Source organism: Tauraco erythrolophus, chromosome 25 (assembly GCF_009769465.1).
Source record: "Tauraco erythrolophus isolate bTauEry1 chromosome 25, bTauEry1.pri, whole genome shotgun sequence".
NCBI classification, from domain to species: Eukaryota; Metazoa; Chordata; class Aves; order Musophagiformes; family Musophagidae; genus Tauraco; species Tauraco erythrolophus.
Window position 1 is genome coordinate 6026656 of NC_141489.1, and position 26962 is coordinate 6053617.

The 26962-nt window shown below is 52.0% G+C and overlaps 5 protein-coding genes across 5 annotated transcripts; 2 read left to right on the forward strand and 3 right to left on the reverse strand.

The window, feature by feature from the left end:
• Positions 1–7155: 7155 nt before the first annotated feature.
• Positions 7156–23057, forward strand: LOC147526975 (feather keratin 1-like). Its single transcript, XM_086626712.1, has 2 exons — positions 7156–7426; positions 22981–23057. The coding sequence occupies exons 1-2, from the start codon at positions 7156–7158 to the stop codon at positions 23055–23057; spliced, it is 348 nt and encodes a 115-aa protein (XP_086482838.1).
• On the reverse strand, positions 10263–10568 carry LOC147526976 (feather keratin 1-like). Its single transcript, XM_086626472.1, has one exon. It carries the CDS (start codon positions 10566–10568, stop codon positions 10263–10265), a length of 306 nt encoding a protein of 101 aa, XP_086482598.1.
• On the forward strand, positions 15826–16131 carry LOC147526977 (feather keratin 1-like). Its single transcript, XM_086626486.1, has one exon. The coding sequence runs from the start codon at positions 15826–15828 to the stop codon at positions 16129–16131; it is 306 nt and encodes a 101-aa protein (XP_086482612.1).
• Positions 19926–20231, reverse strand: LOC147526978 (feather keratin 1-like). The gene has a single exon (XM_086626433.1). It carries the CDS (start codon positions 20229–20231, stop codon positions 19926–19928), a length of 306 nt encoding a protein of 101 aa, XP_086482559.1.
• A 2801-nt stretch (positions 23058–25858) lies between the features above and the next one.
• Positions 25859–26173, reverse strand: LOC104371315 (feather keratin 1). The gene has a single exon (XM_009981848.2). It carries the CDS (start codon positions 26162–26164, stop codon positions 25859–25861), a length of 306 nt encoding a protein of 101 aa, XP_009980150.1. The 5' UTR covers positions 26165–26173.
• Positions 26174–26962: the final 789 nt, after the last annotated feature.

Consider the following 26962-nt stretch of genomic DNA (forward strand, 5'->3'; position numbering starts at 1 on the left):
TGTCCCTTCCATACAGATACAACAAGGCCAAGAGGGCACGTCTGGGCAGAGCCTCAGCAAAGCTGGGCCTGATGGCCAGGGGCTCAGGAGGAGTCATGGATTCCTTCCTCACCTGCAGCTGTCAGTGTCTGAAGGGGGACGACTGGATTGTGCCCCACACTCCCCTGCTTTGGGAATGGTGATGGCTCTCCACGTCTCCCATGCATCCCTAACTTCCCAGGAGAAACACCCTTCCTCTGGACTGTGTGTTTGGAGTGTCCAAAAAAGGAAGGACCACACAGCGACAGCTGACAATCAACAATCATTGTGTTAACAACCACTGCACAACCATCCCCCGGAACCTCTTCTGCAAAACCACCACTGAGAAACACCTCTCCCTGGCCATCCTGGGAGATGTTCTGCAGGGGAAAGCATAAGACAAAGACATGGGCTGGGATACAGTAGAACTTTAATGAGTCAAAAGAGGGAAACAAGGTCGCTCTCAGTAAAGATCCCAGTGCAGGGAGAGCTAGGGGCAGATGAGAGTCTGTGCCACATGGCTGTGGTGGAGATCTCACCAGGTGTCCATCTGCCTGCCCCTGCTTATCATGAGAGAGAGAAGGGGAGAAAAAGTTTTGCATGGAGAGAGGCTGAGTCTTCACTGAAGTGAGCAATGGGCTAGGCAGTGATCTCCATGGGCTTGGTGGTGCTTGGTGGGAAACTTTTGAGCTGAAGGAAGGGAGAAGCTCATGGGCATCCCTATAACACCTCCAGATCTCTTCCTAACATGACTTAGTTTGGCTCCTTTTGTGAGTCTTTTGTGGGAGAGTGACTGGCTGCTCCTCATGCTCTACTTCCCCTTCCCTCTCTCCAGGTGCATCTCCAACCCTGAGACAACCACCCTGACATCTGTTGGAGAGACAATACAGGCAGTCCAGGATGTTCCTGGAATGCGTGGATGACAACTTCCTCCTGCAGGTGATAGAGGAGCTGACAAGGAGGGGTGCCATGCTCGACCTTGTGCTCACCAACAGGGAGGGACTGGTGGGCAATGTGAAACTTAAGGATAGCCTTGGCTGCAGTGACCACGACACGGTGGAGTTCAAGATCCACGGGGCAGCAAGGAAACTATACAGCAAGCTCTGTGCCCTAGACTTCAAGAAGGCGGACTTCGGCCTCTTCAAGGACCTGATGGGCAAAGTGCCGTGGGAGGCAGCCCTGGAGGGACGAGGGGCCCAGGAAAGTTGGTCCACATTCAAGGAGCACCTCCTCCAAGCTCAGCAGAGGTGCATCCTGATGAAGAACAAGTCAGGCAAAAAGACCAGGAAGCCTGCGTGGATGAGCAAGGAGCTCCTGGACCAACTGAAAATGAAGAGGATAGCATATAGAGGGTGGAAGCGGAGACAGATAGCCTGGGAGGAATACAGAGAAGCTGTACGAGTGACCAGGGATCAGGTGAGGAAGGCTAAAGCCCTGAAGGAATTAAATTTGGCAAGGGATAAATTTGGCAACCTCATGAAGTTCAACCAGGCCAAGTGCAAGGTCCTACATCTGGGTCGTGTCAATCCCAGGCACAAATACAGACTGGGTGGTGAATGGATCGAGAGCAGCCCTGAGGAGAAGGACTTGGGAGTACTGGTGGACAAGAAACTCAATATGAGCCGGCAATGTGCTCTTGCGGCCCAGAAGGCCAACCGCATCCTGGGCTGCATCAAGAGGAGCGTAGCCAGCAGGTCGAGGGAGGTGATTCTCCCCCTCTACTCTGCCCTCGTGAGACCTCACCTGGAGTATTGCGTCCAGTTCTGGAGTCCCCAACATAAGGAGGACATGGACCAGTTGGAGAGGGTCCAGAGGAGGGCCACGAAGATGATGCGAGGGCTGGAGCACCTTTCCTATGAGGACAGGCTGAAAGAGTTGGGGCTGTTCAGCCTGAAGAAGAGGAGGCTCCGGGGTGACCTTATAGCGGTCTTCCAGTACCTCAAGGGGGCCTACAGGAAAGATGGGGAGAGGCTGTTCAGGAGGGCCTGTTGTGATAGGACAAGGGGTAATGGTTTTAAAATAGAGGGAGGTAGATTCAGGTTGGATATTAGGAAAAAATTTTTTACCATGAGAGTTGTAGAACACTGGAACAGGTTGCCCAGAGAGGTGGTGGATGCTCCATCCCTGGAGACGTTCAAGGCCAGGTTGGACGAGGCCCTGAGCAACCTGATCTAGTTGGAGATATCCCTGTTCCTTGCAGGGGGGTTGGACTAGATGACCTTTGAAGGTCCCTTCCAGCCCTAACCATTCTATGATTCTATGATTCTATGAAAGCTAAAGCCCTGACAGAGTTAAATCTGGCTGTGATAGTTTGATGTGGGGGGGTGTTCTGGCGGCAGGAGAGGGGATTTGCTCCCTGTGCCACCAGATCTGAGTCCCATCCCCCTCGGGGGATTGAGCCATATCGACGCCTCTGTGAATTGCCCTATTTAAGTTGAGATAAAGGGACGGGAAAAGGGTCTTTTGCCAGGAACAAAGAGAGAGCAGGAGGGTGCTGCCCTCGCTCCTGCCTCCCAGCCGGGTGGCTGCTCCGGGTTGGGCCGGCGCCATGTGCTCAAGATGGCGCGTGGAGCATGGGATACACGACGAGGTGCTGTTAATAATGGGCATGGAATGCACATCGAGGTCGTGGAGGCATCTGGAGTCCGTGGGACGACCCACGCCGACACGAGTGGCAGCAGCTCCCTGAGGGGCCGAGACTGGTAAAGCCCGAACTGGTACAATCCATGGGGAAGGATTGCAATCCTGCGGGCAGGACTTACGCTGGAAAAAGTTTGGGGATTTTTCCTCGTGAGTAGGTGATCCACTGAATCAAGGGAAAAATGGTGTAAGGACTCCTCCTCCTTTAAGAAAGGAGCGGCAGTAACAACATGGATGAACTGACCTGCACTCCCCCATTTCTTGTCCCCTGCGCCGCTGGGGGGGAGGTAGAGCCGGAAATGAAAGGAAATAGGGGGTGGGGAGGTGTTGTTTTATGCTCTGGCCTTGTTTTTCTCTTTCTCCTCTCAAGTAACTGGTTTCGTTCCCTTGTGTCTCTTGTTAAGTAACTGTTAATAAATTGTTTGGTTTTAAGAAGAAAACCTGAGTCATGTTTTGCCCGGGACCATGGTTGGCGGGTGCTCCCTCTCGGTTCTTGTCTCGACCCTTAGTCCAAAAACCATGACACTGACCAGGACATCAAGGGCAACAAGAATAACTTCTATAGAAGTTCCCAAAAAACCTAAAGTTTTAGTTTAGAAGTTCCTAAAACTTCCTGAAACATGGAGAAGGCTGAGGTACTCAAAGTCTTCTTTGCCTCAGTCTTCACTGGCAAGAGCTCCAGCTGCACAGCCCAAGTCACAGAAGGCAAAGGCAGGGACTGGGAGAATGAAGAACTGTCCACTGTAGGAGAAGATCAGGTCCGAGATCATCTAAAGAACCTGAAGGTGCACAAGTCCATGGGACCTGATGAGGTGCATCCGCGGGTCCTGAGGGAACTAGCGGATGAAGTTGCTAAGCCGCTATCCATCATATTTGAGAAGTCGTGGCAGTCTGGTGAAGTTCCCACTGACTGGAAAAGGGGAAACATAGCCCCCATTTTTAAAAAGGGAAAAAAAGAACACCCAGGGAACCACAGGCCAGTCAGTCTCACCTCTGTGCCCGGCAAGATCATGGAGCAGATCCTCCTGGCAACTATGCTAAGGCACATAGAAAATAAGGAGGTGATTGGTGACAGCCAACATGGCTTCACTGAGGGCAAATCCTGCCTGACTAATTTGGCAGCCTTCTATGATGAGGTTACGGCATTGATTGATAGAGGAAGAGCAACTGATATCATCTACCTGGACTTATCCAAAGCATTTGATAGTGTCCCACACGACATCCATGTCTCTAAACTGGAAAGACATGGTTTCGATGTGTGGACCACTCAGTGGATAAGGAATTGGCTGGATGGTCGCACTCAAAGTGTTGTGGTCAACGGTTCAATGTCCAAGTGGAGGCCAGTGACGAGTGGTGTTCCTCAGGGGTCAGTACTGGGACCAGTGCTATTTAACGTCTTTGTTGGTGACATGGAGAGTGGGATTGAGTGCACCCTCAGCAAGTTTGCAGATGACACCAAGTTGTGTGGTGTTGTGGACACACTGGCGGGAAGGGATGCCATCCAGAGGGACCTTGACAGGCCTGAGAGGTGGACGTGCGAGAACCTCATGAAGTTCAACAAGGCAAAGTGCAAGGTCCTGCACGTGGGTCAGGGCAATCCCAAGCACAAGTACAGGCTGGGTGGAGAATGGATTGAGAGTAGCACGGAGGAAAAGGACTTGAGAGTGCTGGTGGATGAGAAGCTCAACATGAGCCGGCAATGTGCGCTGGCAGCCCAGAAAGCCAACCGTATCCTGGGCTGCAACAAAAGGAGCGTGGCCAGCAGGTCAAGGGAGGTGATTCTGCCCCTCTACTCTGCTTTCATGAGACCCCACCTGGAATACTGTGTTCAGCTCTGGAGTCCCAAGCACAGGAAGGACATGCAGCTACTGGAGCGGGTTCAGAGGAGGGCCACAAGGATGATCCGAGGGCTGGAGCACCTCTGCTATGAAGACAGGTTGAGAGAGTTGGGGTTGTTCAGCCTGGAGAAGAGAAGGCTCCGGGGTGATCTTATTGCAGCCTTCCAGTACCTAAAGGGGGCCTACAGGAAAGCTGGAGAGGGGCTTTGGAGAAGGGCGTGTAGTGATGGGACAAGGGGCAATGGCTTTAAACTGAAAGAGGGGAGATTTAGATCAGATATAAGAAAGAAATTTTTCACTCTGAGGGTGATGAGGCACTGGAAGAGGTTGCCCAGAGAAGTTGTGGCTGCCCCATCCCTCGAAGTGTTCAAGGCCAGGTTGGGTGAGGCTTTGAGCAACCTGGTGTAGTGGAGGGTGTCTCTGCCCATGGCAGGGGGTTTGGATGATCTTTGAGGTCCCTTCCAACCCTAACCATTCTATGATTCTATGATAGGACTCATACTGGGGTACAAGAGAACATCTTCTCCTGGAATTAGTGCTTCAGAGTGCCTTCTTTGCCATACCAACCTGTACAAATCAGCTGATGTGCTCCAAGGCAGGGCTACTGTAAAGCGGGACCTAGACCAACTGGAGGACTGAGCCCACAGGAACTTCTCAGCATTCAAGAAGCTGGTAAATAGCAAGTCCTGCAGCTGGAGAGGAAGAACCTCTTGCATCAATATGGACTGTGGACTGAGGTATGCTATGATCATAGAGGCCTTAAACCTTTTCTGGATGGATCTCCCCCCGTGGCAGTGTCAGCCTTGGGGAGAGTCTTGGAGAGTGGAAGGGAACAGATGCACAGGCCTCACCTTCATGGCTAAAGAGAACAGGTAGCAGTTAGGAGCTCTCCTGAATGCTCTGTGGAGTCAAAGAAAGAGATGCAGAATGTTTTCTATTTCCTCACCAGATAGGACTCATACCTGGGTTCCAGGTGATGTCTTCTCCTGTCATTAGTGCTTCAGCATGCCTTCCTTGCCATGCCACAAGGCCTGCTCAGCTTGGAGCACAACTCAGTAATGTTGGGCAGCCAAGGAAACTTTTGTCCGAGGAGTCAGGGCTGGCAGGACTCTCCAGTGCCATGTGCCTGAGGATGCCCACGGAGAGGATGTGCTCATCATGGCCCTGAGTCCAAAACAATCTCTCAGCCTACATCAAGGAGGTGATGCACTTCCCTGCCCTGCAGACAGAGAGGCAGCTGGGACGTGGCCTAGCAGGGCAAGGGGTTGCCTTCAGTAGGAAAACTTCCTGTGATAGACTCTCCCTAACCATGGTGAGTCACATGCTAATTTTGGATTGTCCATGTTTCAGTTTTTTGGCGTGAAGCCAAGCCAGGAGTGCGTGCTGTCTGCAGCCTTGTATCCATGTAGGACTGAATTCCCTTCAGGCAAGGGCAGCTCCATCACTGCCCCTGAAAAATGAGCTCTGTGCACTCTGCAGTACCCGAGTACACAGCTCCAGGCAGCCCCAACGGCCATTACTGTCAGCATGACCTTCTTGTCTGCACTCGTACATCTCGGGCAGGTCACTGGAATGTCATCGTGGTTTGGAAAAATGTTTCCTGCCAGCCAGGTTGAAAGAATGCAGCCAAAGTGTACGGTGGTGTGAGGAGAGTGAGAGGAAGAAGGTGCTCACCCGAGCTCCAACACAAACCTCTTGTGGTGAGTCGGGACCCGACTCCACAGGGTTGTTGAGAAATCACTGCGTTTGGGAGGGCAACATTCTCCTTCCGCAAGCCTGATGATGGCATTTGTTGGGGACCTCCAGAGACTTTCATGAGAGGGGAAGGCTTTGCCAAACTAACTAAAACACACAGCAGAGGACTGCATTAGTGGGAGAATATTTGAAGCTTCTTGCAAAGGAGGTGGAAAATATGCTCACCACCATTTCCCCAGACCCATGTTGCCCTACACAGACCCCTCAAGCACTTGGAGCACATCTTCTGCCTGTACTGACGTGTTTCTGCCCGGGAAATCCTTGGGGCTGCCATCAGAATACATGATAGGAGCTTCTGAGTGGTCATGTCAGAAATGAGGAAATGAAATGGCAGCGTTGATGAAAACCAAAACACAACCTGTGCCATTAGGCAGGATAATTTGCTTTGGAGGTGAGTCGGTTGGAAAATTACTGCCTGCGTGCAGTGACTGTGGGCCTGGGGCAGTGCAGGAGCAGTATAAAAGCAGGCCCTTCTCCTCACTCTCTCATCTTCTCCTCTCTCCTCCATATCCTTGGGAACAAGGTGAGTCTGAAGCCCTATCTCCTCTCCCACCTCCTCCTCTTCCTCATCAAGTTTTCTCAGCGCATACCTGCTCCTCTGTCCTATGCTGGGTCATGGGGCTGCTTGTAATGAGAGAGGGAAGAGGAGAGAAAGTGTTGCATGGAGGGAGGCTGGGGCTTGGCTGAAGTGAGCGATGGGCTAGGCAGTGATCTCCGTGGGCTTGGTTGCGCTTGGTGGGGAACTTCTGAGCTGAAGGGAGGGAGAAGCCCATGGGCATTTCTACAACACCTTCAGTTCTTGTCTCCGGCATAGCTTGGTTTGGTTCCCTTTGTGGGAGAGTGACTGGCATCTCCTTGCGCCCTTCCCCTTCCCTCTCTCCAGGTGCACCTCCGTCCCTGAGACATGTCCTGCTACAACCAGTGCCTGCCAGCCCAGCCCTGTGGCCCGACCCCACTGGCCAACAGCTGCAATGAGCCCTGCTTCAGGCAGTGCCAGGACTCCACCGTTGTCATCCAGCCCTCCCCTGTGGTGGTGACCCTGCCCGGCCCCATCCTCAGCTCCTTCCCGCAGAGCACCGCCGTGGGATCCTCCACCTCTGCTGCTGTTGGCAGCATCCTCAGCTCTCAGGGAGTGCCCATCTCCTCCGGGGGCTTTGGCCTCTCTGGCTTCGGCAGTAGCTACTGTGGCAGGAGGTTCTTCCCCTGCTAAAGGCCCCCAGGGACACACGGGATGGTACCAGACTGGGGACGCAGCATCGAGTTTTTGCTTTCTGAGGGGCTGAGGAACCCCAGCCCCCCTCAGAAAAGGACAGGGCCAGCCTGTGCTCTGGGAAAGCACAGCCCATGCCTGCCTTTCCCATCTTCCACTCTCTCCTTCCCCACTATATCCTTTTTCTCTTGTGCTCCCCTGGGCTGTGAGCAGCACAAAGCCAGCCCAGATAGGAACTACTTGCCCTTCTACCTCTGTGGAGAAGACAGACACCTGGTGGGATTTCTGTCACAGCCGTGAGCTCAGACTCATCTCTGCCCCTAGTGCTTCCTGCACTGGGACTTCCACTCGACCCAGCCTTATTTCACTGTTTTCACTCATTAAAGTTCTACTGCATCTCAGCCCACGCCCCTGTGTCATCCTTTCCCCTGCAGTTCTTCCCACACCATGCCCAGGGAGAGAGGTGCTGCTCTGCAGTGGTTTTGTGAGGAGTGTTGTGGTTTAGCCCAGAGGCTGCGCACTCACCCCGTGGAGGTGAGAAAAATTTAATGAAAGGCCTGAGGGAGGAGATAAGAACAGGGAGGGACCACCCACCAACCATGGCCCTGGAAAAAACAGATTCAATTTGGGGACAAATCAATCTAATTTGTTAACCGTTTGTTCAGAGAGGATAACAAGAAACAAAGCCAGATCTCAAAAACATCTTCCCCCCAACCCTCCCTTCTTCCAGACCCTACCTCCTCCCCCAGTGGCACAGGGGGACAGTGAATGGGGGGCTGCAGGTCAGTTCGTCACTCATTATTTCTGCTACTCCTTTCCTAAAGGAGAAGGACTCCTTACACTCTTTTCCCCTTGCTCCAGTGGATCCTCTCCTCACAGAACAGTCCACAGGTTTCTCCAATGTGAGTCCTTCCCACAGGATGCAATCCTTACCCATCAGATTGCTCCAGCGTGGGCTTCTTCCCTGAAGAGTCACTGCTTCTTAGGGAGCTGCCACCCACTCTGCAATCATGCATGTTCATACAACACATTCACATACTCATTGTTATTCTCTTAAACGATTGGTTAATTTTCTTTTGCATTACATGTAAATTACTTCACATGCTCAGTTCTCTTCCTCCACCCCTTTCTTTTGGGACTGGGGTATGTTTAGGGCAGGTGGTCGATGAGTCAGTGGTCGCAATCTCTCCCGGACAGAATTACCTTTTCCCCAAGTCACTGCTGCGCGTGTTCACAGCTCAGAAAAACACGAGAACTAAGTTTATCCGTTCTCTGGGATGTTCTCTTCAAGGGCAGACAGTTCTTGATAAGGAGTCTCCCTTCCAACCACTCCATAAGCTTCAAGGATGGTCATCTCTTATGTTCTTTAGGTACGTGTAAATCGCCTACTAAACACTTCATGAAATTCTTACACAAAAATTTTAACCCCTTCGTTGTTAGATAACAATTCCCTCCTTTGCTTTATGCTCTGTAAATTTTTTTACAAAGGCTCTAAGATCTTGTATTTCATTACCTTGGGCAAAGCTCAAACTCTCATAGCAAGTTTATTTAGTTTGCCTCTGAGCATATGTTTCTTTCCACTCTCCAATACTCTCCCCAAGGCTGACACTGCCATAGAGGGGAGATCTACCAAGACAACATTTGAGGTCTCAGATAATAATCCCCAAGGTCAATGCAGACTGGAAGATGAATGGTTGAGAGATGCCCTGTGGAGAAGGACTTGGAGGTACCACAGGCTGAAATCTTGGACATGAGCCGACAATGTGCGCTTGCAGACAACAAAGTCAATTGTATCCTGGGCTGCATCAGAAGAAGGATCGCCAGCAGGTCGAGGGAGGTGATTCTCTCCTTCTAGGGTTCCACCATCGTTAGACTCCTCCTAGAGCACCTCAACCAGCCCCAGGGAAGCGCTGCGGAAACGATCAGAGGCCTGCAACAGCTCTCCTATGAGAAGGCTCCGGGGAGATCTTCTAGCAACCTTTCAATATATATCAAGGCCACTTCGAAGGATGTTGGAGAGAGACATTTAGTCAAGGCCTGCAGTGATAGGACAAGGAGTAACAGTTTTAAACGCAAGCATACTACAGGTAGATTGGACATATGGAAGAAATTTGTGCTGATGAGGGTGGTGAGACACTGGAAAAGGTCACCCAGGGAATGATGGGACGACCCTTCGTTAAAGAGCTTAAGGTCAGGTTTGATGGAACTTTGAGTAACGAGATGTAGTAACAGATAGCCCTGTGCATGGCAGGAGGGTTGGAATAGATGATCTTTAAGGTCTCTTCCAACCCAAACCATTCTATGACCCAATGATACAATGGCTCTATGATAAGGCAGCCCACTGCACTCTCTTCCTCCCTTTGAGAATGTGATGGTTAGGATGGGTTCTCCTGACAACTCCTGAGAAGTTAGTCCCTATGTCTCCTCAATATCGCATTCTCTCCTGACTTCTTGCATCACAGTGTTGAGCTCACCAAGGAAAAAGAAAAGCTGTGCACAACAAAGGGGCCAGCAGTCCCTGAACTATGTCAGGTAATTCTTCTCCAAAGAAGCAGACAAATTCAGAAACTAGAGAGTTACCTGATGCATGACTGAGCATGCTCAACGTCAGCCTGTTTTGAAAATCAGTGCCAAACCATCCCAAACAACCCCTTCCCAGAACCAGCCCTGAGAGTCTTGGGAGAGCATCTACTGGTGAAAAGGATGACACAGAAGGTGATATGGGATGCAGCAGAACTTTAATGAGTCAACAGAGGGAAATGAGGTCAATCCAAGTGGAGGCCTCAATACAGGGAAGAACTTTAACAGGGGAAGAACCTCCTGCCGCAGTAGCGGCTGCTGAAGCCGGAGAGACCAAAGCCCCCGGAGGAGATGGGCACTCCCTGAGAGCTGAGGATGCTGCCAACTGCTGCAGAGGTGGAGGATCCCACGGCGGTGCTCTGTGGGAAGGAGCTGAGGATGGGGCCGGGCAGGGTCACCACCACGGGGGAGGGCTGGATGACAACGGTGGAGTCCTGGCACTGCCTGAAGCAGGGCTCATTGCAGCTGTTGGCCAGTGGGGTCGGGCCACAGGGCTGGGCTGGCAGGCACTGGTTGTAGCAGGACATGTCTCAGAGATGGAGGTGCACCTGGAGAGAGGGAAGGAGAAGCAGAGCATGAGGAGCAGCCAATCACTCTCCCACAAAGGGAGCCAAGCTAAGCCCTGCTGGAGACAAGAGCTGAAGGTGTTGTAGAGATGCCCATGGGCTTCTCTTTCCCTTCAGCTCAAAAGTTCCCTACCAATCACATCCAAGCCCACGGAGATCACTGCCTAGCCCATCGCTCACTTCAGCCAAGCCCCAGCCTCCCTCCATGCAACACTTTCTCTCCTCTTCCCTCTCTCATTTCAAGTAGCCCCATGACCCAGCATAGGACAGAGGAGCAGGTATGCGCTGAGAAAACTTGAGGAGGAAGAGGAGGAGGCGAGAGAGGATATAGGTCTTCAAACTCACCTCGTTCCCAAGGAGATGGAGGAGAGAGAAGAGAATGAGAGAGTGAGGAGAAGGGCCTGCTTTTATACTGCTCCTGCACTGCCCCAGGCCCACAGTCACTGCACGCAGGCAGTAATTTTCCAACCGACTCACCTCCAAAGCAAATTATCCTGCCTAATGGCACAGGTTGTGTTTTGGTTTTCATCAACGCTGCCATTTCATTTCCTCATTTCTGACATGACCACTCAGAGGCTCCTTTCACGTATTGAGATGAGAGTTCCAAGGATTTCCCATGTAGAGGAAGGTCAGTGCAGGCTGAAGATGTGCTCCAAGTGCTTGAGGGGTCTGTGTAGGGCAGGGTCGTGGGTCTGGGGAAATGGTGGTGAGGATGTTTTCCACTACTTTTGTAAGAAGGTTCACATATCCTCACACCATTGCCATTCTCTCCTGCCTGTGTCACTTCGTTTGCAAAAGTCATCCCCTCTCATGGCAGCCTGGAGGTCCCTAACAAATGCCAGTATCAGGCTTGTGGAAGGAGAACTTTGCCCTCCCAAACCCAGTGATTCCTCAACAAGCCTTTTGGAGTCAGGTCTCGCCTCACTATGTGAGACTTGTGTTGGGGCTTGGGAATGCACCTTCTTCCTCCCAATCTCGTGACACCACCATGCTTCAGATCCTGGCTGACAGGAAACATTATTCCAAAACATGTTGACCATCTTGTGACCCAACCAAGCCTTGGGAGTGCAGACAAGAAGGTCGTGCTGACAGTAATGGCCGTTGGGGCTGGCTGGAGCTGTTTACTCCAGGCCTGGAGCTGTATAACTAAGACTTTCAAAATGGTTTTCCTCGGGTAGAAATCAAGGTGCCCTTGCCTGAAGGGAATTCAGTCCTGCATGGATACAAGCCTGCAGACAGCACACACTCCTGGCTTGGCCTCATGCCAAAAGCCGGACACATGGACAATCCAAAATTAGACTGTGACTCACCATGGGGAGGGAGATTCTATCCCAGGAAGCTTGCCTACTGAAGGCAATCCCTTGCCTTCTGGGACACATCCCAGCTGTCTCCATATCTGCAGTGCAGGGAAGTGCATCACCTCCTCGATGTAGTTCGAGAGATGGTTTTGGACCTGGCCATGATGAGCACATCCCATCCCTGAGCAAGACTCAACACATGCAGAGCTTTGACTATCCCAACAGCATCCCAACATGCCTAGGAATTATTTCCTGATCCCTCCCATGCAACTCATTTCCTCTTCCACTTCCAGGATTTTGCCTTTTGACATGTGTGCTCCACCTTGACGACTGCCTAGCCAAAGCTGCTCTGCTGAGACATCTGTTTTTTTTCCTGAGCATTGGCCTGGACCTTTCTTGCTCTTGGACCATGAGGTGCCCAAGGTGCTGCACGCATTTCTGAGCTCTTTTGCCCTTCACAGTTGCCTCCATGGCATCCTCCCTACCCGCTGCCTGACCAGGCCCAAGTTGGTGTGCCTGAAGTTCAGGGGCTGTACTCTTCTACTCGCTTCCCTTCCTGCCATCAGGTCTTGAACTCCAGTGTTGCTCAGATGTGAGAGCCAAGACTGTCCTTGATTCCAACATTCCCAATCAGTTCTTCCCTCTTGGAAGCAGCTGTGCATCACTCATCTTTTGCCCATGACAGAATTGAAGGGTCCTTGAGGTTGGAAAGGACCTCAGCAGATCATCTAGCCGAACTGTCCTGCTCAAAGTGAATCAGCCTTTGGAGGACGCTCAGGGTCAAGTCCTGTCAAGCTCTCAACACCTACAAGGACTGAGGAGTCATAACGTATGGGATGCTCAGGGCTCATTGCAGCTGTTGGGCAGTGGCATCAGGCCTCAGGGCTGGGCTGGTAGGCACTGGTTGTAGCAGGACATGTATCATAGAATCATAGAATCATAGAATGGTTAGGGCTGGAAGGGACCTTCAAAGGTCATCTAGTCCAACCCCCCTGCAAGGAACAGGGACATCTCCAACTAGATCAGGTTGCTCAGGGCCTCGTCCAACCTGGCCTTGAACGTCTCCAGGGATGGAGCATCCACCACCTCTCTGGGCAACCTGTTCCAGTGTTCCACAACTCTCATGGTAAAAAATTTTTTCCTAATATCCAACCTGAATCTACCTCCCTCTATTTTAAAACCATTACCCCTTGTCCTATCACAACAGGCCCTCCTGAACAGCCTCTCCCCATCTTTCCTGTAGGCCCCCTTGAGGTACTGGAAGACCGCTATAAGGTCACCCCGGAGCCTCCTCTTCTTCAGGCTGAACAGCCCCAACTCTTTCAGCCTGTCCTCATAGGAAAGGTGCTCCAGCCCTCGCATCATCTTCGTGGCCCTCCTCTGGACTCTCTCCAACTGGTCCATGTCCTCCTTATGTTGGGGACTCCAGAACTGGACACAATACTCCAGGTGAGGTCTCACGAGGGCAGAGTAGAGGGGGAGAATCACCTCCCTCGACCTGCTGGCCACGCTCCTCTTGATGCAGCCCAGGATGCGGTTGGCCTTCTGGGCCGCAAGAGCACATTGCCGGCTCATATTGAGCTTCTCGTCCACCAGTACTCCCAAGTCCTTCTCCTCAGGGCTGCTCTCGATCCATTCACCACCCCATCTGTATTTGTGCCTGGGATTGACACGACCCAGATGTAGGACCTTGCACTTGGCCTGGTTGAACTTCATGAGGTTGGCACAGGCCCACCTCTCCAGCCTGTCGAGGTCCCTCTGGATGGCATCCCTCCTTTCCAGCGTGTCAACGGCACCACACAGCTTGGTGTCATCGGCGAACTTGCTGAGGGTGCACTCCATGCCACTGTCCACGTCACCGACAAAGATGTTGAAGAGGGCCAGGCCCAACACGGACCCCTGAGAGATGCCACTCGTGACCGGTCTCCACTTGGACATCGAGCCGTTAACCTGATCATTTCCTAACCTGATCTCTGGTTGCTCAGACAATTGCTCTGTGTTCTTCTCAGGCTACCTGTCCTTGCTTCCACCCTCTGTAGGCCTTCTTTTTGTGTCCGAGTTGGTCCAGGAGCAACTTGTTGATCTGAGTATGCCTCCTGATGGTCCTATCTGACTTTCTCTTTGTTGGGATGCACCGCTCCTGAGCTTGGAGGAGGTGATCCTTGAATATTAACCAGCTTTCTTGTGCCCCTCTTGCCTCCAGGGCTTCATCCCACTGTACTCTACCGAGGAGATCCCTGAAGAGGCCAAAGTCTGCTCTCCTCAAATCCAGGGTAGTGAGCTCGCTGTGTGCCCTCCTCGCTTCCCTAAGAATCTTGAATTCCACCATTTCATGATCACTGCAGCCAAGGCTGTCCTTGAGTGTCACGTTCCCCACCAACCCTTCTTTGTTGGTGAGAACAAGGTCCAGCAAAGCACCTCTCCTCATTGGTTCCTCTACCACTTGGAGAAGGAAGTTATCATCAATGCGTTCCAGGAACCTCCCGGATTGCCTATGACCTGCTGTGTTGTCCCTCCAACAGGTATCGGGGTAGTTGAAGTCCCCCTTGAGGACCAGGGCTCGTGAACGTGAGGCTGCTCCTATCTGTCTGTAGAGAGCCTCATCTACCTGGTCCTCCTGGTCAGGTGGTCTGTAGCAGACTCCCACTACTACGTCCCCTGTCCGTGCTCTGCCTTTAATGCTAACCCATAAGCTCTCAGTTGGCACCTCATTCATCCCCAGGTGCAGCTCCATACATTCCAGCTGGTCTTTGACATAGAGGGCAACCCCTCCTCTACTTCTCCCCTGCCTGCCCTTCCTAAACAACCTGTATCCTTCTGTTCTGATACTCCAGTCATAGGATTCATCCCACCACGTCTCTGTGATGCCAATAAGATCATATTCCAACAGGCGTGCACACACTTCAAACTCCTCTTGCTTATTCCCCATGCTGCATGCATTAGCGTAGAGGCATTTAAGTTGGACTCCAGATGAATCTGACTTCCTGACTGGAGCGGCTGGATTCCTATCTGGAAAGGAGTTGTTTTCTGCAACCCTTTCCTCATTCTGAGGGAGAAGCATGTGGCATGTCCTTAAAAATGAGAATGTTTGAATGATCTGCTGACATCTGCAATGTAGGACAGAGCTGGGCCTCTTCCTGCAAAGGGAGTTTCAAACAGCTGCGACACCTCACTGCCCCAAGCCAACATTCCCTACCTGCACAAGATCGCTCCACCATTTAAGAGGCATCTTCTGACCACATTGAGACATTACTGCTCGGGATAGCCTTGGGTGTCTCAGCCCAACACATGAAAGGAGCCGTCGTTGCAGACCAAGCAGGACAGAAATGAGGAAATGAAATGGCAGCATTGACATGAACCAAAACACAACCTGTGCCATTAGGCAGGATAATTTGCTTTGGAGGTGAGTCGGCTGGAAAATTACTGCCTGCGTGCAGTGACTGTGGGCCTGGGGCAGTGCAGGAGCAGTATAAAAGCAGGCCCTTCTCCTCACTCTCTCATCCTCTCCTCTCTCCTACATCTCCTTTGGGAACAAGGTGAGTCTGAAGCTCTATGTCCTCTCCTGCCTCCTCCTCTTCCTCATCAAGTTTTCTCAGCGCATACCTGCTCCTCTGTCCTATGCTGGGTCATGGGGCTGCTTGAAATGAGAGAGGGAAGAGGAGAGAAAGTGTTGCATGGAGAGAGGCTGGGGCTTGGCTGAAGTGAGCGATGTGCTAGGCAGTGATCTCCGTGGGCTTGGACATGCTTGGTGGGGAACTTCTGAGCTGAAGGGAGGGAGAAGCCCATGGGCATCTCTACAACACCTTCAGTCCTTGTCTCCAGCAGGGCTTAGTTTGGTGCCCTTTGTGGGAGAGTGACTGGCTGCTCCTCATGCTCTGCTTCTCCTTCCCTCTCTCCAGGTGCACCTCCATCCCTGAGACATGTCCTGCTACAACCAGTGCCTGCCAGCCCAGCCCTGCGGCCCAACTCCTCTGGCCAACAGCTGCAATGAGCCCTGCTTCAGGCAGTGCCAGGACTCCACCGTCGTCATCCAGCCCTCTCCTGTAGTGGTGACCCTGCCCGGCCCCATCCTCAGCTCCTTCCCACAGAGCACCGCCGTGGGATCCTCCACCTCTGCTGCCGTTGGCAACATCCTCAGCTCTCAGGGTGTGCCCATCTCGTCGGGAGGCTTTGGTCTCTCCGGCTTCGGCAGCCACTACTGCGGCAGGAGGTTCTTCCCCTGCTAAAGTTCTTCCCCCTATTGAAGTCTCCACTTGGATTGACCTCATTTCCCTCTGTTGACTCATTAAAGTTCTGCTGCATCCCATATCACCTTCTGTGTCATCCTTTTTATCTGCAGATGTTCTTCCAAGATGACCAGGAAGGCAAATGTTGCTCAGGGCTGGTTCTGGGAAGGTTTTTTTTTGAGATGGTTTGGTACTGATTTTCAAAACAGGCTGACGTTGAGCATGCTCAGTCATGCATCAGGTAACTCTCTAGTTTCTGAATTTGTCTGCTTCTTTGGAGAAGAATTACCTGACATAGTTCAGGGACTGCTGGCCCCTTTGTTGTGCACAGCTTTTCTTTTTCCTTGGTGAGCTCAACACTGTGATGCAAGAAGTCAGGAGAGAATGCGATATTGAGGAGACATAGGGACTAACTTCTCAGGAGTTGTCAGGAGAACCCATCCTAACCATCACATTCTTAATGAAGAGGTACAGAGTGCAGTGGGCTGCCTTATCATAGAGCCATCGTATCATTGGGTCATAGAATGGTTTTGGTTAGAGGAGACCTTAAAGATTGTCTAGACCAACCCTCCTGCCATGCACAGGGCTATCTGTTACTACATCTCCTTACTCAAAGCTCTGTCAAACCTGACCTTAAACTCTTCAATGAAGGATCTTCCCATCATTCCCTGGGTGACCTTTTCCAGTGCCTCACCACCCTCATCAGCATAAATTTCTTCCATATGTCCAATCTACCTGTAGTATGCTTGCGTTTAAAACTGTTACTCCTTGTCCCATCACTGCAGGCCTTGATTAAATGTCTCTGTCCAAATTCCTTATAAATCGCCTTTATATATTGAAAGGCTGCTAGAAGGTCTCCCCAGAGCCTTCTCTTCTCCAGGCTGAACAACCGCAGCTCCCTCAGCCTTTCTTATAGGAGAGCTGTTTCAGGCCTCTGACCATTTCTGCAGCGCTTCTCTGGGGCTGCTCTAACAGGTCTGTCTTTTTTATACTGGGAACCGCAGACTGGATGCAGTGTTCTACGTAGAGTCTAATGAGAGTGGACCCCTAGAAGGGAAGAATCACCTCCTCGACCTGCTGCCCACCCTTCTTTTGATGCAGCCCAAGATACGATTGGCTTTCTGGGCTGGAAGCGCACATTGTTGGTAACGTCCAATTTTTCAGCCTGCAGTATCTCCAAGTCCTTCTCCACAGGGCTGCTCTCAACCATTCATCTTCCAGTCTGTATTGACCTTTCAGATTATACCTACCCAGATACAGGACCTTGCACTTGACCTTGTTGAACTTTCTGAGTTTCACATGAGACCATTTCTCAAGCCTTTCAAAATCCTTCTGGACAGCATCCCTTTCCTCAAACGCAGCAGTTGCGCCCCTCAGCTTGGCGTCATGAAGAAACTTGCTGACGGTGCACTGAATCCCACTGTGTATGTTGTTGATGAAGATATGAAATAGCACTGGTCCCAGTATGGACCCCTGAAGGACACCAGTCATCACTGGTTTCTACTTGGACACTGAGCCATTGCAGGTATCTCTTTGGTCGCCGCCAAAGTGCCCTTGAGGCACCATCAGTGACACGTGAGGAAGGGCTCCTTGACTCCACCAGAGGCTCTGGCCATCAGGCCCATCTTTGCTTAACCCCTGCCCAGATGTGCTCATTGGTCTTGCTTCATGTGCCACAGAAGGGACACATGGTCACTGCCAATGTCAGTCAAGGAGCCTGGGCTATGGAAGGTCCTGGGAGGGCAGCAGTCCCGTGAACTCCTGGGAAGTGGACAGGATATGAGAGGATGAGAGGCAAGAGGAGGGACGTCAGTTCCTCTTGCCCAGGCTGCCACTCTTCTGCGGGAGGAGGCCTTAGCAGAAAATAGCCCCAGAGGACAACAGGAGAGGGAATGGGAGAGCCTGACTATACTGGCGCTGACTGGGATGGAGGAAATTTTCCTCATAGCAGCCCATGTGGTGCTGTGCTGCAAATGTGTGGCTGAAACAGTGCAGGTGACACAGCAGAGCTTTGGCTGTTGGTGCACAGTGCTGGCACAGCATCAAGGCTGCCGCTCTTTCTTACTCTGCGCTCCATGCAGTGGAGGTTAGGGGTGGGCAAGCACCTGGGAAGGGGCAGAGCCAGGACAGGCGGAACTGAATTGACCAAAGGGCTGTTCCATGCCTTGTAACATCATGCTCAGCAATAAAACTGTGGGCAATCTTCCCAAGGTAGCTGCTCTTTGGAGACTGGCTGGGCATCGGCCTGCTGGTGCGAGGCAGTGGGTGACTGCCTTTGCATCACCTGTTTTTTCCTCTTTTTTCCCTTCCCCTCTTCGACTGTCCTGATCCCTACCCAAGGGTATTTCACTGTTTTGCTCTTCCAGTTCTCCTCCAATCCCACTGGGACAGCAGATTGAGAGAAGAGTTGGTGGGTGCTTAGTGCTGACCGGGTTCAAGACACTACAGAGGTCCATGGGCAGTGAATGGCCTCCTCATCTCGCTCCTTCTCTGCCTGTGCCCAGGTCTTCCTGGGAATGTTTGTAAAGCGAGGGAGGCAGGGAAGGACCTAGGGCAGGAGGAGAGGCCGCGGGTGCAGGCTGAGTGTGTCAAAGGGCTGTCCAGGAGCTCTCCAGGCAGTGCAGTGACCAGCAGCAAAGGCTGCAGAAAGACTTGCAGCTGAGGAAGGGGAGCAGCTGAAGTGCTGCAGGACACAGCTGGACACAACATGTCCACTCAGAGCCCTGACTGGAGGCTGGCTTGGTAATAGCCAGCCATGTCTCTCCACACATCCTTCAGCACCTGACAAGCTGCAGCCCAAAAGCAGAGCCAGGGAAAGGTGCCTTTGCAGTAACCCCATCAGAAGAGCTGAGACTCTCAGCACTGTTTCCAGATATCGAGAAAGGTCATCATCATCCTGGGCTATGTGAGCAGGATCGTCACTGGACATTGATGGGAGCAAAGATCCCACTGTACTCAGCACTTACCTGATGGCATCTAGAACACTGTGTTGAGTTTAGGCTATAATGCAAGTGAACCAAGTGAAATGAGCTGAGTGCAGGGTGGGCAGGATGGTGAGAGGGCAGGAGCACTTGGTTGGGGAGGAGAGGCTGAGGGCATGAGGCTCGCTGAGCACAGAGAAGAGAATGCTTTGGTGGGAGAACTAAAATCATCTTTAGAGTAGCTATAGTCATTGAACTGCGTTGGGTCATTCTGTCCGTACCCAAAGAGGCAGATAAATCTAGAACCCAGAGGGTCACCCACCCATTGTATGATTAAGACTACTCAGAGCAAGCCTGTGTTAACAGTCACTGCACAGCCTTCTCCAACAAGCCCCTCACAAAACCACTGCAGACCAACACCTCTCTCGCTGGGCATTGTGGAGGAGGACCTGCAGATGAAAGGATGACACAGAGGCGTAGGCTGGGATGCAGCAAAAGTTTAATGAGTGAAAAGAGGGAAACGCTGTTGGTCTGAGTGGAAGTCCCAGTGCAGGGAGCATGAGGGGCAGACATGAGTCTGTGCTCCATTGCTGTGGTGGAGATCCCACCAGGTGTCCATCTGCCTGCCCCACAGAGGGAGCAGGGTCAGTGGTTCCTATCTCAGCCAGCTTTGTGTTGTCACAGTGCAGGGGAGCACAAGAGAAGAAGGACATATAAGGGAAAGGAGAGAGTGGAAGATGGGAAAGGCAGGCATGGGCCGTGCTTTCCCAGAGCACAGGCTGGCCCTGTCCTTTTCCGAGGGGGGCTGGAGTTGCTCAGCAGTACCATCTTCTATGTCCCTGGGGACCTTCGCCAGGGCCATGGTCAGCAGCTTTAGCAGGGGAGGCACCTCCTGCCACAGTAGCCGCTGCCGAAGCCGGAGAGGCCAAAGCCCCCGGAGGAGATGGGCACTCCCTGAGAGCTGAGGATGCTGCCAACTGCTGCAGAGGTGGAGGATCCCACGGCGGTGCTCTGTGGGAAGGAGCTGAGGATGGGGCCAGGCAGGGTCACCACCACAGGGGAGGGCTGGATGACAACGGTGGAGTCCTGGCACTGCCTGAAGCAGGGCTCATTGCAGCTGTTGGCCAGTGGGGTCGGGCCACAGGGCTGGGCTGGCAGGCACTGGTTGTAGCAGGACATGTCTTGGGTCTGCAGGTGCACCTGGAGAGAAGGAAGGAGAAGCAGAGCATGGCTGTTGATGAGGAGCAGCCTATCACTCCACCAGAAGGAGAAAATCCACAAGCTGCAGAAAAGAACCCATAGCTTATCCGAGCCAGACTTCAGACTTTCACCGTGTCACAACTTCTGTCCCCTTCCCTCTCCTGTGAGCAGTAGCCGATGACCAGTCTAAAACAGAGTTTGTGCTGAGAGATTCTGAAGGCTGAGGAGAAGGATAAAGAGGTTCCGACTCACCTTCTTCCCGAAGGAGATGAAGGAGGGAAGAGAGGATGAGAGAGTGAGGAGAAGGGCCTGCTTTTATACTGCTCCTGCACCGCCCCAGGCCCACAGTCACTGCACGCAGGCAGTATTTTTCCAACCGACTCACCTCCAAAGCAAATTATCCTGCCTAATGGCACAGGTTGTGTTTTGGTTCATGTCAATGCTGCCATTTCATTTCCTCATTTCTGACCTGCTTGGTCTGCAACGACAGCTCCTTTCTTGTGTTGAGATGAGAAACCCAAGACTATCCCAAGCAGTAATGTCTCAGTGTGGTCAGAAGATGCCTCTTAAATGCTGGAGTGATCCTGTGCAGGTAGGGAATGTTGGCTTGGGGCAGTGAGGTGGCAAAACTGTTTGCAATTCCCTTTGCAGGAAGAGGCCCAGCTCTGTCCTACACTGCTTATGTCAGCAGATCACCCAACGGCTCCCATTTTTAAGGACGTGCCACATGCGTCTCCCTCAGAATGAGGAAAGGGTTACAGAAAACCACTCCCCACCAGATAGGACTCATATCTGGGTTCCAGGCAATATGTCTTCTCCTGGCATTAGTGCTTCAGCATGCCTTCCTTGCCATGGCCCTGAGTTGTGCTCAGCTTGGAGCACAACTAAACACCATTGGGCAGCCAAGTAAACTCTCAACAGATTACACAGGAGCGAAGGCTGGCAAGACCCTCCAGCACCATGTGCTTGAGGATGCTCAAGGAGAGGATGTGCTCATCATGGCCCTGGGTCCAAAACCATCTCTTGGACTACATCGAGGAGATGATGCACTTTCCTGCCCTGCAGACACGGAGGCAACTGGAGTGTGTCCCGGGAAGGCAAGGGATTGCCTTCAGTAGACAAACTTCCTGGGATAGGCTCTCCCTCCCAATGATGAGTCACACTCTAAGTTTGGATTGTCCATGTGTCCGGCTTTTGGCATGAGGCCAAGCCAGGAGTGTGTGCTGTCTGCAGGCTTGTATCCATGTAGGGCTGAATTCCCTTCAGGCAAGGGCAGCTTCATCACTGCCTCTGAAAAACACCCTCTGTGCTCTTGACTATACTCCAGTACAGAGCTCCAGGCAGCGCCAATGGCCATTACTGTCAGCATGACCTTCTTGCCTGCACTCCTACAGCTCGGGCAGCTCACAGGTCAAGAAGTTTTGAAAAACGTCTCCTGTCAGCAAGGGTTGAAGGAGTGCAGAAAAAGCGTACGGTGCTGTGAGGAGAGTGGGAGGAAGAATGTTCTTACCCGAGATCCAACACAAGCCTCTTGTCGTAAGGTGGGACGAAATCCACAGGGCTTGTTGAGGAATCACTGGGTTTGGGAGATAACGTTCTCCTTCCACAAGCCTGATGGCATTTGTTGGGGACCTCCAAAAACTACTATGAGAGGGGAACTACTTTGCCAAAGGAGCTGACACAGGCAGGAGAGGACTATGTTAGTGAGAGGATATGTGAATCTTCTTGCAAAGGAGGTGGAAAATATGCTCACCACCATTTCCCCAGACCCACGACCCTGCCCTACACAGACCCCCTCAAGCACTTGGAGCACATCTTCAGCCTGCACTGACCTTCCTCTACATGGGAAATCCTTGGAACTCTCATCTCAATACGTGAAAGGAGCCTCTGAGTGGTCATGTCAGAAATGAGGAAATGAAATGGCAGCGTTGATGAAAACCAAAACACAACCTGTGCCATTAGGCAGGATAATTTGCTTTGGAGGTGAGTCGGTTGGAAAATTACTGCCTGCGTGCAGTGACTGTGGGCCTGGGGCAGTGCAGGAGCAGTATAAAAGCAGGCCCTTCTCCTCACTCTCTCATTCTCTTCTCTCTCCTCCATCTCCTTGGGAACGAGGTGAGTTTGAAGACCTATATCCTCTCTCGCCTCCTCCTCTTCCTCATCAAGTTTTCTCAGCGCATACCTGCTCCTCTGTCCTATGCTGGGTCATGGGGCTACTTGAAATGAGAGAGGGAAGAGGAGAGAAAGTGTTGCATGGAGGGAGGCTGGGGCTTGGCTGAAGTGAGCGATGGGCTAGGCAGTGATCTCCGTGGGCTTGGATGTGATTGGTAGGGAACTTTTGAGCTGAAGGGAAAGAGAAGCCCATGGGCATCTCTACAACACCTTCAGCTCTTGTCTCCAGCAGGGCTTAGCTTGGCTCCCTTTGTGGGAGAGTGATTGGCTGCTCCTCATGCTCTGCTTCTCCTTCCCTCTCTCCAGGTGCACCTCCATCTCTGAGACATGTCCTGCTACAACCAGTGCCTGCCAGCCCAGCCCTGTGGCCCGACCCCACTGGCCAACAGCTGCAATGAGCCCTGCTTCAGGCAGTGCCAGGACTCCACCGTTGTCATCCAGCCCTCCCCTGTGGTGGTGACCCTGCCCGGCCCCATCCTCAGCTCCTTCCCACAGAGCACCGCCGTGGGATCCTCCACCTCTGCTGCAGTTGGCAGCATCCTCAGCTCTCAGGGAGTGCCCATCTCCTCCGGGGGCTTTGGCCTCTCCGGCTTCGGCAGCCGCTACTGCGGCAGGAGGTTCTTCCCCTGTTAAAGTTCTTCCCTGTATTGAGGCCTCCACTTGGATTGACCTCATTTCTCTCTGTTGACTCATTAAAGTTCTGCTGCATCCCAAATCACCTTCTGTGTCATCCTTTTCACCAGTAGATGCTCTCCCAAGACTCTCAGGGCTGGTTCTGGGAAGGGGTTGTTTGGGATGGTTTGGCACTGATTTTCAAAACAGGCTGACGTTGAGCATGCTCAGTCATGCATCAGGTAACTCTCTAGTTTCTGAATTTGTCTGCTTCTTTGGAGAAGAATTACCTGACATAGTTCAGGGACTGCTGGCCCCTTTGTTGTGCACAGCTTTTCTTTTTCCTTGGTGAGCTCAACACTGTGATGCAAGAAGTCAGGAGAGAATGCGATATTGAGGAGACATAGGGACTAACTTCTCAGGAGTTGTCAGGAGAACCCATCCTAACCATCACATTCTCAAAGGGAGGAAGAGAGTGCAGTGGGCTGCCTTATCATAGAGCCATTGTATCATTGGGTCATAGAATGGTTTGGGTTGGAAGAGACCTTAAAGATCGTCTATTCCAACCCTCCTGCCATGCACAGGGCTATCTGTTACTACATCTCGTTACTCAAAGTTCCATCAAACCTGACCTTAAGCTCTTTAACGAAGGGTCGTCCCATCATTCCCTGGGTGACCTTTTCCAGTGTCTCACCACCCTCATCAGCACAAATTTCTTCCATATGTCCAATCTACCTGTAGTATGCTTGCGTTTAAAACTGTTACTCCTTGTCCTATCACTGCAGGCCTTGACTAAATGTCTCTCTCCAACATCCTTCGAAGTGGCCTTGATATATATTGAAAGGTTGCTAGAAGATCTCCCCGGAGCCTTCTCATAGGAGAGCTGTTGCAGGCCTCTGATCGTTTCCGCAGCGCTTCCCTGGGGCTGGTTGAGGTGCTCTAGGAGGAGTCTAACGATGGTGGAACCCTAGAAGGAGAGAATCACCTCCCTCGACCTGCTGGCGATCCTTCTTCTGATGCAGCCCAGGATACAATTGACTTTGTTGTCTGCAAGCGCACATTGTCGGCTCATGTCCAAGATTTCAGCCTGTGGTACCTCCAAGTCCTTCTCCACAGGGCATCTCTCAACCATTCATCTTCCAGTCTGCATTGACCTTGGGGATTATTATCTGAGACCTCAAATGTTGTCTTGGTAGATCTCCCCTCTATGGCAGTGTCAGCCTTGGGGAGAGTATTGGAGAGTGGAAAGAAACATATGCTCAGAGGCAAACTAAATAAACTTGCTATGAGAGTTTGAGCTTTGCCCAAGGTAATGAAATACAAGATCTTAGAGCCTTTGTAAAAAAATTTACAGAGCATAAAGCAAAGGAGGGAATTGTTATCTAACAACGAAGGGGTTAAAATTTTTGTGTAAGAATTTCATGAAGTGTTTAGTAGGCGATTTACACGTACCTAAAGAACATAAGAGATGACCATCCTTGAAGCTTATGGAGTGGTTGGAAGGGAGACTCCTTATCAAGAACTGTCTGCCCTTGAAGAGAACATCCCAGAGAACGGATAAACTTAGTTCTCGTGTTTTTCTGAGCTGTGAACACGCGCAGCAGTGACTTGGGGAAAAGGTAATTCTGTCCGGGAGAGATTGCGACCACTGACTCATCGACCACCTGCCCTAAACATACCCCAGTCCCAAAAGAAAGGGGTGGAGGAAGAGAACTGAGCATGTGAAGTAATTTACATGTAATGCAAAAGAAAATTAACCAATCGTTTAAGAGAATAACAATGAGTATGTGAATGTGTTGTATGAACATGCATGATTGCAGAGTGGGTGGCAGCTCCCTAAGAAGCAGTGACTCTTCAGGGAAGAAGCCCACGCTGGAGCAATCTGATGGGTAAGGATTGCATCCTGTGGGAAGGACTCACATTGGAGAAACCTGTGGACTGTTCTGTGAGGAGAGGATCCACTGGAGCAAGGGGAAAAGAGTGTAAGGAGTCCTTCTCCTTTAGGAAAGGAGTAGCAGAAATAATGAGTGACGAACTGACCTGCAGCCCCCCATTCACTGTCCCCCTGTGCCACTGGGGGAGGAGGTAGGGTCTGGAAGAAGGGAGGGTTGGGGGGAAGATGTTTTTGAGATCTGGCTTTGTTTCTTGTTATCCTCTCTGAACAAACGGTTAACAAATTAGATTGATTTGTCCCCAAATTGAATCTGTTTTTTCCAGGGCCATGGTTGGTGGGTGGTCCCTCCCTGTTCTTATCTCCTCCCTCAGGCCTTTCATTAAATTTTTCTCACCTCCACGGGGTGAGTGCGCAGCCTCTGGGCTAAACCACAACACTCCTCACAAAACCACTGCAGAGCAGCACCTCTCTCCCTGGGCATGGTGTGGGAAGAACTGCAGGGGAAAGGATGACACAGGGGCGTGGGCTGAGATGCAGTAGAACTTTAATGAGTGAAAACAGTGAAATAAGGCTGGGTCGAGTGGAAGTCCCAGTGCAGGAAGCACTAGGGGCAGAGATGAGTCTGAGCTCACGGCTGTGACAGAAATCCCACCAGGTGTCTGTCTTCTCCACAGAGGTAGAAGGGCAAGTAGTTCCTATCTGGGCTGGCTTTGTGCTGCTCACAGCCCAGGGGAGCACAAGAGAAAAAGGATATAGTGGGGAAGGAGAGAGTGGAAGATGGGAAAGGCAGGCATGGGCTGTGCTTTCCCAGAGCACAGGCTGGCCCTGTCCTTTTCTGAGGGGGGCTGGGGTTCCTCAGCCCCTCAGAAAGCAAAAACTCGATGCTGCGTCCCCAGTCTGGTACCATCCCGTGTGTCCCTGGGGGCCTTTAGCAGGGGAAGAACCTCCTGCCACAGTAGCTACTGCCGAAGCCAGAGAGGCCAAAGCCCCCGGAGGAGATGGGCACTCCCTGAGAGCTGAGGATGCTGCCAACAGCAGCAGAGGTGGAGGATCCCACGGCGGTGCTCTGCGGGAAGGAGCTGAGGATGGGGCCGGGCAGGGTCACCACCACAGGGGAGGGCTGGATGACAACGGTGGAGTCCTGGCACTGCCTGAAGCAGGGCTCATTGCAGCTGTTGGCCAGTGGGGTCGGGCCACAGGGCTGGGCTGGCAGGCACTGGTTGTAGCAGGACATGTCTCAGGGACGGAGGTGCACCTGGAGAGAGGGAAGGGGAAGGGCGCAAGGAGATGCCAGTCACTCTCCCACAAAGGGAACCAAACCAAGCTATGCCGGAGACAAGAACTGAAGGTGTTGTAGAAATGCCCATGGGCTTCTCCCTCCCTTCAGCTCAGAAGTTCCCCACCAAGCGCAACCAAGCCCACGGAGATCACTGCCTAGCCCATCGCTCACTTCAGCCAAGCCCCAGCCTCCCTCCATGCAACACTTTCTCTCCTCTTCCCTCTCTCATTACAAGCAGCCCCATGACCCAGCATAGGACAGAGGAGCAGGTATGCGCTGAGAAAACTTGATGAGGAAGAGGAGGAGGTGGGAGAGGAGATAGGGCTTCAGACTCACCTTGTTCCCAAGGATATGGAGGAGAGAGGAGAAGATGAGAGAGTGAGGAGAAGGGCCTGCTTTTATACTGCTCCTGCACTGCCCCAGGCCCACAGTCACTGCACGCAGGCAGTAATTTTCCAACCGACTCACCTCCAAAGCAAATTATCCTGCCTAATGGCACAGGTTGTGTTTTGGTTTTCATCAACGCTGCCATTTCATTTCCTCATTTCTGACATGACCACTCAGAAGCTCCTATCATGTATTCTGATGGCAGCCCCAAGGATTTCCCGGGCAGAAACACGTCAGTACAGGCAGAAGATGTGCTCCAAGTGCTTGAGGGGTCTGTGTAGGGCAACATGGGTCTGGGGAAATGGTGGTGAGCATATTTTCCACCTCCTTTGCAAGAAGCTTCAAATATTCTCCCACTAATGCAGT